This window comes from Staurois parvus, unplaced genomic scaffold (assembly GCF_062004578.1).
Source record: "Staurois parvus isolate SC_StPar_1 unplaced genomic scaffold, SC_StPar_1.0 ptg000106l, whole genome shotgun sequence".
Lineage (NCBI taxonomy): Eukaryota > Metazoa > Chordata > Amphibia > Anura > Ranidae > Staurois > Staurois parvus.
The window spans coordinates 8,282,114-8,299,150 of record NW_028317902.1 but is presented as its reverse complement, the minus strand read 5'-3'; the positions used below and the strand labels follow the sequence as shown (position 1 = coordinate 8,299,150).

The 17,037-nt window shown below is 39.2% G+C and overlaps 1 protein-coding gene across 1 annotated transcript in view; it reads right to left on the bottom strand.

The window, feature by feature from the left end:
* LOC149467573 (dimethylaniline monooxygenase [N-oxide-forming] 2-like) overlaps positions 1-8,195 on the bottom strand; it is a 28,769-nt gene extending 20,574 nt beyond the window's left edge. Inside the window, exons 1-3 of the mRNA XM_089671543.1 lie at positions 8,070-8,195; positions 4,994-5,182; positions 2,264-2,426 (exon numbers count right to left, since the gene is read on the bottom strand). Coding sequence (XP_089527669.1) covers positions 2,264-2,426; positions 4,994-5,182; positions 8,070-8,195 — 478 coding nt within the window. The remainder of the gene's footprint in view (positions 1-2,263; positions 2,427-4,993; positions 5,183-8,069) is intronic.
* Positions 8,196-17,037: the final 8,842 nt, after the last annotated feature.

Genomic DNA, 17,037 nt, shown 5'->3' with positions numbered 1-17,037 from the left:
AACCTTGCAGCCAGTCAAACACCTGGAACTAATTATACTGGTGTATTTAAGGGACATTCAGACCTGCAGACTCTGCCTTGGTGTTGTGTTTTTCCTGGGCCCTGTATCTTGTTCCTGCATCCTGCTCCTGTTCCTGTTCCTGTCTTGTTGCTGACCCGGCTTGATTCTGACCTCTGCTGACTTCTCCTGTTCTGATCCCTGGCTTGTGACCCCGACCATTCTCTGCCTGACCCCCTGTACCTACCTGCCTGTTAGTTGCTGTACCCTGCTCGTGACCTGACTATTCTCCGCTTGCTCCCCCTGTACCTACCTGCCCGATTGATATTGACCCGGCCTGCCTGGCGACGCTTGCACTGTATGTACTGTTATCTGTGGGTGGTTTGGTTTGGTTCGTTTGCACTGTGTTATGTTTTGGTGTTGCACTGCGTTTATGTTTGTATTGTTAGTGTTAATAAATTGTTTATAACATATCTGAAGTCTGCGTTTCCCTGCGTCAGTCACACACCTCTGGTCACACCCGGGAGCCCTGACAGATACATTGTTATGTAGTATCATTTTTTTTGTCTGTGGATGAAATCGCTCTAGCTGCCGAAACTTCACTATAGCACAAAATCAAAAACAGCAGTGACATCAGCAACCAATATAGCATTCCAAATATTATGGCTAATTTTGACAGTCACAGTGCCAGGCAAGGCCATAGGCAGCAACAGAAAGTGGTTATAATTCTAATTATTGATATTCAGAATTCATATAGAGCCAACAGTTTGCACAGCACTTGTCACTTATGTTGACCATGATACTAGCAAATGTGTGATCAATGTGTGATCAATGTCCCATGGCTTATTGGGTCTGCAGGTTGGATCTATGTCCAGAAGAGCCCCATTTTGCAATCTAGGTGTTCTCACTCCAACTTGTTAATTTTCTACATTGTGTAGTTTTACAATCTGAAGTCAAGATGGATTTGATTTATTCAACATAGTAAATACTAGGAAGGTACAAAATATTTTTAAATGTGAAACAGATAATGGAACCAAAAAGTGACATGTTGGATGCATAGGTATTCACCCCCTGACTCTGTACTTTTTCAAAGATGTATTTTATTACTTTTACATATATAATAACAATGACACATTACAATTGAAAAACAGGCTCTTTTTGTTTCTTATTGTGCTTGTAAGGTATAACAATATAGCATTGTGTTTTGCATGCAGGTTTGCACTTAAATAGTTGAATAAAAAAGCAGAATAGTTTAGCACATATCAGAGAACACATAGCCTTCTCAAGATTTCTGAACAAAATTATTGCCTCATTAGACTGAACTTTTTATCAACCTTCCATGAACAGATGTCTACCTTTACATTATCACATATAACTAAATGATGTATATATATATATATATATATATATATATATATATATATATAAATATATATAAATACATAACAATGAAAAAATAAAGAACACCCTTTCACGCACAAACATCCTTGACACAAGAGCACACTTGAAGAATAATTGCAGGGTCATTATTTTGGTTTAACTCTATGTGATTTGCTGTTAAAAGCTAAAAAAAAAACCAAAACAAAAAACATTTCTACTCAGTTAGGTTAAGGATGCAGCATCGGTCCAGTGCTGCATCTGTCCCACGCCACTTCCCCCATCTTCAGTGGGCAGAGAGCCAGTGATTGTTGTCAGTCACCAGCTCTCTGCTCTGCCCCTTCAGTGCTCACTGGAGCACTGTACTGTGAAAGGGGTGGAGTGGCTTGCTCAGACTCTCATCGGCTCCCTAGTGGCTGAGCCAACTGTAGGTCCAGGCATCTGGGTGAATCACAACATTAAAAATGGGATCTTTACAGAGCTTGCACCAGCTTTATTACCTCAGCAAAGAGCAGACTTTAGCCTGCTGTTGGCTGAAAACAGGTCACAGTTGTGCATAACGAAGTGCACTCCTGTGATCTACAGAAGTAGGGACAAAATAGCCCAAAACAGTACTTTTCCTTTACTTCTTTCAGCACTGATGGTCATATATGTTTTTTTTGTCAATGAATACATGATGTGGTGCCATTCAAGATGAAAAACAATGCACTGCTTTGCACTTACATAGTGTGATTTGGTCAAGCGCATTTTACGAGCAGCAGTTTTGGTCAATTTATTTGCATTTAATATGCTCACATTGTATACATGAAGCTTACTGTTAAAAATGATCTCTGAACTTAAATGATTGCACAGTAGTTCTTAATGTAAGACTTATACAGGCAATACTCACCAGGAAAACTTTCCAGTGGACAGTGTGGGTTTGTGTGGTGTCCACTGCAGACCATAACAGCATTAAAAATGCTAGTCTGTTTCTTTCTATCTTTTTCTGTGGTGACTTCCCACTGACCAGTCCTGGGAAAATCGGGATGTTTTTTCACACTGCAAACCAATGTCTAAAATGTAATCACAACACAGCACTGAAAGTTTTATTTTAGTTAAAACAACAATAGTTTAGTCAATTTTATTGCACTGATGAGTCCCCCAAACCCACTCCACAAGGAATTTAAAGCAGACCTAAAGTCTTTCCCCATGTCTGGCTTTTTTATCCCATCCCCACACATGGTTTACTTAAAAATGAACCTGCATTGGCTCATATCCACTTGACACCCTCTCAAGCGTTATACCAGCTGCATAATATCTTGGTTTTTGCCAGGGCTGGAGGTTCACATTGGTCAGGACATATGTTCAAGAAAGAAGAAGACTCGTATAGCTGATTGGTAAGGTATCCACGCTACAACATAAAATGTATCAAAAATACACCTTATATTTATATCTTTTAAAAGCCAGGTAAAAAAAAACAAACATTAACGTCATTATTGAGAGCGCACACACAATATATATATATATAATACTGTGCAAAAGTTATAGGCAGTTGTGAAAAAATGCTGTAAATTAAGAATGCTTTCAGAAGTGTTAAAAGTGTATTTTTATCAATAAACAAAATGGAAATTAAATGAACAGAAGAGAAATCAAAATAGAGTTTGGTGTGACCACCCTTTGCCTTTGCCCTATCAATTCTTCAAGGTACACTTGCACAGAGTTTTTGAAGGAACAGGTTGGTTGTTTCAAACATCTTGGAGAACTAACCCCAGATCATCTGTGGATGTAGGCTTCCTCAAATCATTCTGTCTCTTTATGTAATCCCAGACAGACTGGATGATGTTGAGATCAGGGCCCTGGGGGGGGGGGGGGGCAGAATCATCACTTCCAGGACTCCTTGTTCTTCTTTATGCTAAAGATATTTGTCAATGACATTGGCTGTATGTTTGGGATTATTATCTTGCTGCAGAATAAATTTGAGATGAATAACATGCCTTCCTGATGGTATGGCATGATGGATAAGTGTCTGACTGTATATCTCAGCATTGAGGACCCCATTGATCCTGACCAAATCTCCAACCCAATTTGAAGAAATGCAGGCCAAAACGTGCATGGAATATCGACCATGCTTCACTGTTGCCTGCAAACACCCATTATTGTACCACTCTCCAGCCCTTTGGTTAACAACCTGCCTCTTATTACAGCCAAATATTTCAAATTTTGACTTATCAGTCCAGAGCACCTGCTGCCATTTTTCTGCACCAACATTTTTCTGTTTCCACATCGGAGATACGGCTTTTTTGCTGCAGTCCTTCCATGAAGACTACTTCTGGCCAGACTTCTCCGGACAGTAAATGGATGTACCGGGTCCCACTGGTTTCCACCAGTTTTGTGCTGATGAAACTGCTGCACATCCTCTGATATTGAAGGGAAGAAAGCATGATGTGTCTTTCATTTGCTGCATTAAGTTTTCTTGCCTGACCACTGCATCTATGGTTCTCAACGTTGCCCATTTCTTTGTGCTTCTTCAAAAGAGCTTGATGAATTAAATTGATGCTGGTTTGAAGCCAAAGGGTAGTCACATCAAATATTGATTTGAATTTTTACTTTTATACTGTTTGCTCACTTATCATTTTGTAAATTGATAAAAATAAACAATTAAATATATATTTTTTAAAGCATTCTTACTTCACAGCATTTCTTCACACCTGCCTATAACTTTTGCACAGTACTGTATATATGTGTATTTATATATATAATTCCAAAACTGGTTTAGAGGTACTCTCTCTCCCTCTTTCTCTCCCTCTGTATATCATCTATCATATGTCATTGTGCTAATTAATGTCTTGGTAGAAGTATGGGGATGGTTTTTCACAATGCACAATGTGTTTTTCGGGAATTTCCTGGTATGGTCTTAGTACTCTCTCTATATAAATAATTGCAAATTCATTAATGTGCATCTATTTTTTATAAAAATTGCCCATACTGAGCTCCCGAAGAAGCAGAATATTTCTGAGAAACTCGTTGAGCAAGAGCATCTAGTAATATTACTAATATGAACATGTTATTTTTAAAGGATATTAATAAGAAATGTATTTTTGATACATTTTATGCTGTAGTGTGGGTATCTTGAAAATCTGCTATACATTCATTCTTCATTCCTAGTATCTATAACCTGGATGTGGTACCAAATGTAGCCTATTTTTCTAGTCAAACAGGACATATGTTCAGGAACTGGAATCACTGTCACTGGAACTGGAAGTCACAGAAACTTCAAAATTGTGAGCTGTGACCAAAACAGGAATAGACAATCTTCTAATGGTGACACTTATTCTGGTGACAGCTGTCAAAGAAGGCATTTATCTCACTTTGGAGATATTTTGCCTCATTTTTTGCAGTGTCTACAAGGCAAATGTGAAAGCAAATATCCCCAGTGTGATACATATGGCAAAAAAATGCTACCAAGTTTGTTAATTGCAAACACTCTTTAAGTGAAAGACATTTTTTGGCTTTTGATATACTTTATTTTCTCCTCATAGAAAGGGGAAATTTAAGGTGCATATCCAAAGTAGACATCAATTACTTTGCAATTGTGTTTATTTTATTTTTATGTGCTTACCATGTGTATTTACTTACTTACATTAAACTGGATATATTTCAGGAGTCCAAACCTCTCCGCATATTGTTTGTAGTACTCCACCATCTTGGTGTTATGCAAAAAGTTGGGATAGTCTTCTGGGAAGGGGAAATCACTATAACACATCATTTCTTTACTTGTGTTGGTAACAACAGACTCATAAATGCTGGCTCTACCATCTTCTACCTCTGGCTAAAGAAAAAGAATAGTTCAAAGACATGTATAGTGCACTCAGTGATATCAAAATGACTGGCCATAAAACTTTGTTACCAAGATTCTTTTAAAAACAGCCATAGTATAACAAAAATGAGCATGGGCACATACTTTTAGCGGTTGACTGCCAGATAATTATTAAATGTTAATAGGTTCAGTATGATGATGATGACAGGTTCACTTTAAAGCAAATCTTGATGCAAACATTTCTCCCTCATATTTTGTGTAACTACTTTGTAAAAAAAAAATCCTTAAGTGTTTCTCAGGAAAATATTCACCCAGAATTTAGACCTCTGTCACAGTGCCACTGCAAATAAAAAGTGGTTCTTCCACTTTGATTGTCACTGCTTTGTGATCTGCTGCAGTTTCACCTCTCAGTGATATACTGCTCCAGTCCATTTGCTGTCACCGCATTCTTTGTCCATGTAGGCCCATGGCCTTGTGTTCTTCTCTCCCTTCCTGGCATCAGTTGAATTTAAGAGGGGAGAGTTCATTGTAAGATTTTACCAATATACAGTGTCTATTTAGGCATATCTTTTATGTAACATAATTTAATTTAAAAGGAGTGTCCTCTGCCACACCATGTGTTCATTTTAGCCTGGTGTGATTTTGGAAATTACACATTGAGCATGTAGACCAGGTTGGAGTCAGAGAGTAATGCCCAATCCTATTAGAGCTATTTTGTGGAGAAGATTCTCTGATCTGATAATACTGATAATACTTCATGTGATCCTAAGTTGCAGGGCTAGGTGCTACTGCATTTAAAAATTAGGTTTTTAGATGAATACTTCATTTAAATACATTATTTAAAGCTCAGTGGAACAGTCATATTTTGTGTAAAGTGGTCAGGCTGCCTAAACAGTAATAAACATAGTACTCTATACGTTTTGTTTTAATTGCTATATACTGCAGCAAGGGTTAAAATACCCTGTGCTGGCAACAATTGGAGAATACAACTGCTGCTCTCAAACATAACCTTTGTCACCCAAGTCTGCCATTACATGACCTTCATTGACATCTCTTCCAGAAATGGAGACTTTTAATCCAGTGCTACAGTCTGTGTCCATGCTGAACAGCCCCCTTGTCATGACATCAACACACCACATCAGTGCTGGAACCTGAGAGAATCCTAGTATTGACAGCTAAATGGAATTCTCCACATCACCCAGGCATTGAGGTGGATACCTGAAGAAGGACCCTGCATCTCTGTTGTAGATAGAGAGAGGGCTCCGGACTCAGAAAGTCATGTGGCCATGGGTTTAGGTAAGTATTTGGGGTTTTTAGACTAGTTTTTTTTAACTGACAATGCATCGTTTGGGGGAGGTAAAGGGTTGTGGGGGGAGTGGTACCAGGAGAACAGCTTTAAAAGCTATTTATGTGTGCATTAAATCTGTTGCCTGCAGTACTGACAGTCTGTCGTATATTGTTTTTGTTGTGGACACTAGGTGGTTTTGGTACAAATTCCTACACAAGTGGTGACATGATAAGTATGGCACTAAAGTGGTCTACTTTGTATTTCAGTTAAGTAATGCTTAACAGGTTTTCATTGCTGTCTACATCCCCACTGGAAAGATTCACACTCACTATGTGTCCTAGTGACCAGAAAAAGTAAGGAAAAGGGGGTGAAAGGGAAAAGGGAACTATCTTTGATTTGGAGAGAGTTGCTCTTATTTCCTGTTGTATCTCTGGGACAGGCACTAAAGCACCTTGACAAGACACAGGCCATTAAAAAGACAAGACAAGCATCTTAACCATTTCCTACACTATCCAACTTTAAAAAGAGTTCTGGTTTTACATGCACTTTAAGTAATGGCTTAGGGAAAGGTTACAGAGCTACAAAACAGCCAACGCAGTTCTGGGGTTCAAAGATCTCCCCCTTCTTCAGGACTCAACTATTGTATGCTGGAAGACATAAAAATATCACAAGAGTGTTTTTACCTCCATGCCAGTATACACAATAGGAATATCAGACACAACAGCTCATGTTCCTGCACACCTTGTAAGCTCATATTTGAAGAGATAGCTGGTGTCTGGTAACAGTCTTCACAATGCTTTATTTGGTTAAGCAATCTGTGGCATTCAAATGATGATTGACATCAAATGCTGATTCAAATGATTGAGTACGAGAAAAAAGTCAGAAGAGCCTGTTCAACCTGCAAAAGTTATCTGACTGGCCTCTCCGTCAATCACTGAAGGTTTGGTTTACTAAAGGAGTATAGACTGTTCACTTAGTAAAGTGAATTTTTTCCTAAAACATATTGGCTATTCTTTTCAAAACGATTTTTTGCTTTGCCTCAGCTAAGTGAAAATTAGCTTTGCATAGTGAACATGCTATACTCCTTTAGAAAATAAAAAACTGAGTGCTTTCTTTATTATTATGGAATACATCAAGCTCCACACCACAATCTTCTTTTTTGGAATAGGATGTAAAATAAAGGTCACCATGTTTAGGTACATTGTGGTATTCAGCTGAGAGCTATATCTGCTCTCTGCAATAATAAGACTTCTTAATAAAAAGGTAATTTCTACTTTTTTTAATATGACTACAGTAACATTAAATTTGATTGCAGTGCATGAACACCATCATTTGTTCTTGAACTGTTTCAATAAAGAAGTCTACTCATATCCAACACATAAGAACTTCCATTCAAAGTGTCATTGATGAGGGTCAAGTAGTTACTTGAAAGGGGAGACAGCAGGGAGAAATATTTCTCTTTATGACAAGTCGACCAGATGACATAAATGAGAAAAGCAAAGAACCAAACATTACATTTATTAATATAATACCGTTTTTCTGCTACATAGAAGTAAAAACACATTTCATAAGAAACATCTTTTGATTTTTCATTTTAACATTGAAACTTACTGTGAATTTCCAAAGGCCACCAATGTCATTCGTTTTTTCAAAACAAACAGGTTCCAGTCCTTCATCCAAACAGCATTTAATGGATGTCAGACCACTTTCCCCTGCTCCAATCACAGCAACCTTCATGTTGATGTTTACCTGTAACAGTAGAAAACATGGCTCTATTACCCAATTTTTACCATTCCATGAGGAGGTAAGCTGTAATTTGGATAGAGGAAGTCCAGTGGGTGTGGTGTATCTAGGCTTTGTCAAAGGATTTGATACAATACAATATAAATGCTTAATTTACAAATTGAGGCCTGTTGGCATTGACAATAGTGTACAAGGTGCAACAATTTAATTCCTGGAATGGACTGTATACAAAAATAGCAAACATCTCTGCATTCTTCAAAAGATTGTATGAAATTTGAAGACAACATTCTTTCTGATCTTCTGTCAAGATTCGAGGCACCATCTTTACAGAAATCTTTCTATTTCCCTAATCCTCCATTAGAATTTGCCACACTGTTTTCCTGTTCATGTTCAATCTTTCATCATTTGCACACTCAGTCTTCGATCTGATTGTACAAGGGTTTGATCTCTGTTTTACTCTCTTTATGGGCTGCCCATTTCTTGCATCATCATGGACATCTTCCTGCACTTTTGCCAGTTTTCACACATAATTTGAGGTTGGTCCATTACTCCAGATTCTTGTCACTCATTTTCGGTCAAAAGTGCAATGCACACATGTGGTATTTTTTCTATTACTCTGTAAAGACTGAGTCAACTGGTCTGCTAACCTGGCGAGTGCAAATTAGACTGTATCAGAACATGCTTAAGTGCGAATGGCTGTGTGACTCACCACCATAGTGCTACTCCACAGGCATTCTGGGAATTAAATCATCACACATCATATGTATTTGGAATTAAAACACAGGAGCGTGTCCAAAGGGTGGTGATAACTAGCATATCTTCAGGGATGGTCTGGAGTTGTGGGCAAGGTGCCCCCGGGCTCTGTCCGGGTTTTGATTGCGTTTAACTTGTATAAAAATGATATAGAGGTTGGGATAGAAAGTTCAATCTCAGTGTTTGCTGATGATACAAAACTAAGCAGGAAGACAAGTTCAAAACAGGACATAGAAACTCTACAAGAAAACCTCGATAAATTAAGGTGATCAGTAACAACATGACAAATGAAGTTTAATATGGATAAATGTAAAGTAATGCACATGGGGACATAAAAGAACACAGGCGTAGTCAGGGCTGGAGAGGTGGAATGGTCAGGCAGGCCGCAAGGTACTGTCAGGCTCCACCCAACGGGATCTCTAGTGGTCCACAGCACGGGGTTTCCCAGGACACGGAGTCTAAGTCCCAGTCTGCCTTTTCACCAGAGCCCCTGATGGTGGGGATGGACTTGGTGCAAGACTGGAACCAGGTCACGCCCCTGGGCACCCCTGGCGGTGGTAGAGGGGTCCCGCTGAGGGTGTATGCCCAGGATGAGCCTGCTGTGAAGGGGATGACAGGTCCCGATCCGAGCAGGATGGATGGATGACTGCTAGGAGTGAGCGAGGTCAGACTAGCCGGGTCGGTATCGTGCGGGCAGCATGGTACAGGAGGAGCAAGCGGAGAATGGTTGGGGTCACAAGCCAGGTTCAGCAGGTAGCGGGCAGCCCGGTACCGAGGATCAGGCAGAAGGATGGTCAGGAGCGAGCCAGGGTCAGAGCAGGAGAGGGTCAGCATAAAACAGAACAGGCAGCGTTTGGCAACAAGGAAACGTACTTACAGGACCAGGAACAAGATACAGGATACAAGGGCTCATGGGAACCATTTACACCAAGGCACAGATCACAGGCCTGGTCATTCCTTAAGTACACCTGCTGTAATCAGCCCCAGGTGTTGGCTGACTGCAGAAGTGAGCTTCTGGCTGCTGAGAGTACCCGCTGGTCAGCCCTGGTACTGCAGCCCACATGGCAGGTGAGTCCCACCACCAGTGCTGAGTCCATTCCTGACAGAAAGGCAACAAAACTGATAAGGGTACTGGAGGACCTCAGTTATGAGGAATGACTACAAACATTAAACTTATTCCCCTTGGAGAAGAGGCGTTTAAGTGGGGATATGACATCAATATACAAATATCTAAATAGTGATTCTAGCATAGGGAGAAAACTATTCAGTCTCAGGTCACTTAAGAAGACAAATGGTCTCTTAGTGAAGTTGGATGAGCAGCAGTTTATTCTTAAACCATGTAAGGTGCTCTTTACTGTTAGAGCGGTAAGGTTGTGCAACTCCCTTCGACAATCAGTGGTGTCAACGGGGAGTGTCCATACTTATCCTTCAAGATAACTTTTAGATGGGTAGCTTGAAGGCTAAGTTCACTTTTCATCCCTATGTTCCAATATACAATGAATGTACCTGTTTTGCAGAAAAGAAAAAATGCTCCAAAACGCCCCCAAAAAAAGAGAAAAAAATGCGTGTGGAAAAGTTATGCAGAGATGTGAATGGGGTCTGAAGAGCTGAATGTCTCCATCTACTCCCTCCTATGTACTTGTATAAATCTACCATTGTACTCAAAAAGGTGAGCCATTCAAGTTAAATATACAGAGCTATGGGAAATGGTAGAGACATAAGTACATACATACACCCACACATACACCCACACAGGCTGAACTGGATGGACTGGTGTCTTTTTTATAACCTTAAAAACTATGCACATATGTAGTTTTTGTGCTATATCAAGGTCATAATCATACAATATTTTTTGTTACCAATATTTTAGGATCACCCATATTTAATCACTAAGGATGAGCTCAAAATTCAGTCCAAACACAAGTTAGAACCACACTTTGGCTGTTTGAGCATCCGGACGCACACCCAAACGTTTACTAATTCGGCAGGAGACAAATGTCATGTATAATAGTGGTATTACTACTGCTATTATACATGACAGCTTCCTGCTGTGAATGGTTGCTAAGGATGTTGACTGGTGGAGGCACCACTGTTTTTTTAACAACCAGTGCTGCCTCCAGCCTCAATCACTTACATGGCCAGGAATCCCCAGGCATGTAAGAAAGGGGGAGGGATCTTAGTAATGTTATTCATCATATATCGTCATGTCCATATATGGTCAGTGACATCACCGGAAGACCCCCGTCTCCTTGTATGTAACAGCTGTCAGTCACTAGGCTTTCCATTTGCCAGGTGACAAGCAGGACATATAACTGCAGTGCAATTTTTTTCCTTTCTGCACGTTGTCAGTCATCGGGCATTGTGATTGACATGGATCTGCATCGCTGGATGAAGCAATTGAGGACTGGATGTGATTTACAAAGGGGCACTTTTTTTGAGGATTTTTATTTTTTAATAAGGATTTGTCAAATGTTTTTTTGTGACTAAGCAAGGGTACTATTTACAACCTAGAACCAATAACAAAAAAGCAAGAGGCACTACAAATTTGACGTATCGCTGAATGTATATTATCTGCCAAGTAACAAAAAACCAGACATCAAAAAGGGGGGGGGGATGCGAAAAGGGAATCACAAGAAAAGTGGTTACATTATGAACAGAAAGTGATACGCAAAAATTTCTCTAAAATTATGCTTTATTGCGAACAATGCATGTATAGACATTTAGGTAAATACCTCAGTTATCCATCACCACAAGATGAGACAATACAAAAAAGTATGACCTAAAACCAAAATTGTTAAAAACAAGACGTCATGACCGGTCATGAATATGTAAGTGGTGCTGTAAATGTAATGACACTTGGTCTAGTACATGAGCAGCACAGACACACAGGTAACACCACCATGTAGGGGATGTATTCAAAAAATTGTACCTTAGTAGGCTATACATCAAACATGCAGTACTATATATAGTGGTATCAGTTAAAGATGGGTTCAGGAACCCGATACTTAGTATAAAACATCCAATTCAGGGCAGGAATCAATGAGAGACATATGCAATACAAAGTAAATCTGCTTATGTAAGCGCCAAAGCCAAGGCTATACTGTGTAAAAACACACAGAAGAAATTGGTGATGGTTCAAAAATGGCACTAATGGGCAACATGAGTTGTAAAAATCTGATATAGAGACAGTCGTGTACAAGATAATACTGTGAAATAGACTTAGTGGCCGTGGTAATATCTCCATATGACATCCGTCATCTGTAGTTGAAATGGCAGGGCCCTGTCAATACAATATAGGGATTCTTCACCGCCAGCATGCGGACTATGTAACTCCCTTATTATATATCTTGTGTAAAATGTACTTGTGAGCCACTAAGGAATGCAAATATCTGTGTGTATATAAACAAAGTGTCGCAGGCTTCCTTGCTCACTCTCACGTGATGTGCGTTAGAAAAATAGCTAAAAAGATTGGATGCCGCGCTCTATTCATTGTTTTAAGAAAAAAATAAAAGTAAAGAATCAATATATATTCTCAATTAACACCGTGATTAACTATTCATGCACCTTGTGCCAATATTTGCATAAGACAGAGTCCTTGTGAATAAAAATGATAATAATACTAAGTTGAGAATAAAATATAAATGAATAGTCCCATATTCACTGAGATGATGACAATTTCCATGTAAGTTCAACAGAAAGATGAATGCAGTATACTCTCCTTTGTAGTAGCCTGTGCTGTGTGGCTGTAATGGTTAACAACAAGAGCTGCACTGTGAATCACTGTGATAGACGAAATCTCTCCTTCCCCAGCACTCTCCTTAATCCAACTCTCCTCCCATGGATCATAAGTAAAAGAAGAAAAGATACATAGTGTCTTATCCTGGGTAAGAAACTTTAATGTGCGCCAATATTGCACTTACATGTAGATAAAATATAATGCGCTTTGCGTATATATATATATATATATATATACACAGCCGCGGATAGCGGTGAGGACAGCCTTGTTGGTGTGCCTGCGCACACTGTCAATACTCGCCGTGTCCGACTGCGGATGCGTGGTGACATCACTGCCCCTCCCCTATGCTTTACGCTACAGGGACTCGTACATCCCCCAGAGGAAGGGGCCAATTTCCAGCTTTCAGCGCTGTCACACTTTGAATGACAATTGCGTGGTCATGCAACACTGTACCCATATGAAATTTTTATCATTTTTTTTAGACAGCTAGAGCTTTATTTTGGTGGTATTTAATCACCTCTGGGTTTTTTATATTTTTTTAAACAACCAAAAACCACTGAAAATTTTGAAAAAAAAAGTTTTTTCTTAGTTTTTGTCATAAACTTTTGTAAATAAGTGATTTTTCTCCTCCTTCTAATGAGGCTGCAGTGATGGGCACTGATAGGCTGCACTGATGGACACTGATAGGTGGCACTGGTAGGTGGCACTGATGGGCATTGACAGGCATCTCTTATGGGCACTGAAAGGCAGCACACATATATGGCACTGATAGGTGGCACTGATAGGCGGCACTGACTGGCACTGATAGGCGGCACTGACTGGCACTGATAGATGGCGCTGACTGGCACTGTTGGGCGGCACTGATAGGCAACACTGACGGGCACTGATAGGCGGCACTAATGCACACTGATAGGCGGCACTGACTGGCACTGATAGGTGGCACTGACTGGCACTGATAGGTGGCACTGATTGGCAGCACTGATAGGTGGCACTGACTGGCACTGATGGGTGACACTGAAAGGCAGCTCAGATGGGCACTGATATGTGGCATTGATGTGCACTGGTAGGCACTGATATGTGGCATTGATGTAGCACAGATGGGCACTGGCAGGTGGCATTGATGAGCAATGACAGGTGGCATTGATGGACACTGACAGGTGGCACTGCTGGGGCTACACTGATCATCAGGGCACACTGATCATCAGTAAAAACCAATAAATGTCGCGCTCCCAAATCTGTGTTAATTTATACAATACTGTGTACCAACATACACTCTAATTTAAATAATACCAATTACATATTTAATGTGAATCATTCAAAAAATGCCACGCTCCAAAGAAAATAAAATGGTGATAATATCTCCTGTGTGTTAATAATCAAACTATAATCTCATATTAAACTAATTGTGCTAAATATCACATTTTAAATATTCATGATTCAATGCATCTAAATTCAATCAGCATGACAAACAAAAATCTTATGTGTTGTATACTGCAACTGAAATTGTGAAAATACTCATAAAGTGCTAATAAATCTAATATAAATAATACAAAAAGTCTCTGTGATTAAATGCATAATAATAGTCCCAAAATTTAAACTGATACTGAGCTCCAAAATATAAATGGTGAATTTTTGTGACTCCTTAATAAGATTGTATTATGCGCTCACCTCCGTGTAAGCCTAGTAGATAGGCTTACTACGCTTTTTGTTCTCAATGGGAACACTTGTGGTATCATCTATTAGATAATGAATGGATATCCCTCCAGATCTTCTCGGTAATCACTCTCCTTATATGCCAGTATTCCTGTTGGGATCTCTCCCTCCTTCCAATGCTGCTTTAACCTCCTTCTCCACCAGTAGTAAATTTGATCAAGTAGTATGGCTAGGTAATATGTATGTAAGTGGGGAAAACTCGTTCTTTCTTTGTGGTAAGGGTGGATTAATAGATTGTTAGAACATCTGGGTCGCTTGTATACCCATAGGAATTGGGAAAAGTACTTTTGTGCTGTATGAAAAAAGTACATTGGTATGGGGATGGGAAGGGTTCTGAAGATATATAAGATTTTGGGGAGGATAATAATTTTCAGGGCAGTAATGCAGTAATTTGGATAGACCAAATGTTTGGAGTGAGGCTATATCTTTGGGGAGGATTTTGAAGGAATGGTTTGTGGTTATGGTTGTGAAGTTGAGAGGGGGAAGAGGTTAGGTTAATTCCAAGGTATGGGATAGAGTGATTAGCCCACATGTACGGAAAGTGTTTTGAGAGGAGCAATTGGATTTTTTTTGGTGTGTATAGATTTAGGATTATTGAATTTGTAGTAGGAGACACTGGCATATTGAGTTAGGAGTTCTTTTATTCTGTATAGCGATTTGGCTGGGTTTGTAATTATTAGAATGATATCATCAGCAAACAAGCTTATTTTGTGTTCTGAGTCATAGAGTTTTATTCCTGCTATAAGATGGTCCTGTCTTATTTTTGCAGCAAGTGGTTCGACTAGTAGTGCAAATATTAGAGGGGATAGTGGGCATCCCTGTCTAGTTCCATTAATGATTTCGAAGGGTTGGGAGAGCATACCATCGGTTAGGACTCTGGCTGATGAGGAGGAGTATAGGGAGGTAATTGCTGATTGTATCAATCTTGTGATACCAAATTTTTTAAAAAACCTTTTTGCATAAATGACCAGTGGACACAGTCGAATACCTTCTCTGCATCAAGCGAGAAGAGCAGAGAAGGCATTTGGCGGTCTTTTATATTGTGTAGTAGAGATATTAATCATCTAGTGGCATCTGGAGCTTGTCAACCTGGTATGAAGCCTACTAGGTCGGGATGTATTAGTGAGGGTAAGATTGGTAGTAGTCTGTGAGCTATTAGTTTGGAAAATAATTTGATGTCTGTATTAATAAGAGATATGAGTTTATAGTTTTTTACTTTTTGGAGATCTTTCCCTGGTTTAGGTATTGTATTTCATTTTAAAATCTCTGCTGAACCTCTCCCTTGTGACATGAAATGTTTGCTTAGAAAAAAACTGCTGCAGCCAATGTGTTTCAAGCTTCAGTTACTTCAAATGCATTCTTAGACAGGGTGGGATAACCATGATATAGTGTCAACAATTAAAGTCAATTAAACGCTGGCAATTGACTCATTGTTTGAATATGGATTATATAAACTATATGAATTATTTAAACATTAACAAATTGAAATATACATTATACATACATTTATACATATTTAAACATACACTGCTACTATGTTTGAAGAACAACATATATTACCAATAAACAAAAAATTACAAGTTTTAGCAAATAATGGGAATATAAATGACATTAACATCAAATAAAATAATCAAGCTAAACCATATACATTTTTATAACACTGTAGAATGACTGTTCATATGGCAATATTAATGACATATTTAAAATATACAATTTACTTACTTAGTGCAGATGCAGATGTTGCAGATGCAGATGGCAGCCAGGTCAGTATCAGTGAAGTGAAGCTTACTGATTCTCATTTGAATGTCTTGTTCTGCTCCTCCCTTTAAAAAAAAAAAGACCTTCAATGTGGGTGTGCTGAAAACGACAGGAGGCAAGGGCAATACATTAGTGTCTAATGTGGTTTTAAATATGTAACATTTTACAATGCTATTAGAGTTTTATATTATTTTTATTGGCTAAAATCCAATGCCACTTATAAAAATGAATCAATAAAAGAGTCCAATACTAATATTTTCTAATGGTGGGAAGAGTCAGTACACTATGAGGAATAATCTTGAATGCCACCAACAAGAAAAGCAAGAGCCGTATCACCAGAACAGCTGTGGCCTTCTGGAAAAAAATCTAGAAGTGTTTTTATCACGTGGATGTTTTGGCATCACAGCGGCAATGTATTTGATTGCTCACTCCTTATTGATAAAATCACAGAATTGCTTCAAACAACAGATACCAATTATCAGAGTATTAAGCCGGCCATAGAGGCTTGAATCTCATCTGGTTCCTGCTGAACCATGTATGGGCAGGCTGAATGTACCCAAGTTGATTTCTCTATCAACTTGGGTACAACCAACCTGAAGGATTTTATATGCGATTATTGTTAGCGACTGTTATAGCCACTAGCAATGATCACTGTGTTCTCCCAGTGGGGATGGCTCCCGCCACTTCCCCCACTGGGAGAACACAATAGCTCCGCTGGAGGGATTCCCATGTCACAACTGCCTGTATTGATGGGGGAATCAAGCCCATTTCTTTCCTGTAACCCAGGAAATAAATTCCTGGTTGCAGGAAATAAATTTGCTCCATCTATGGCCAGCCAGATAAAGGCTAATTTACTAATGGATATTATCCAATCAC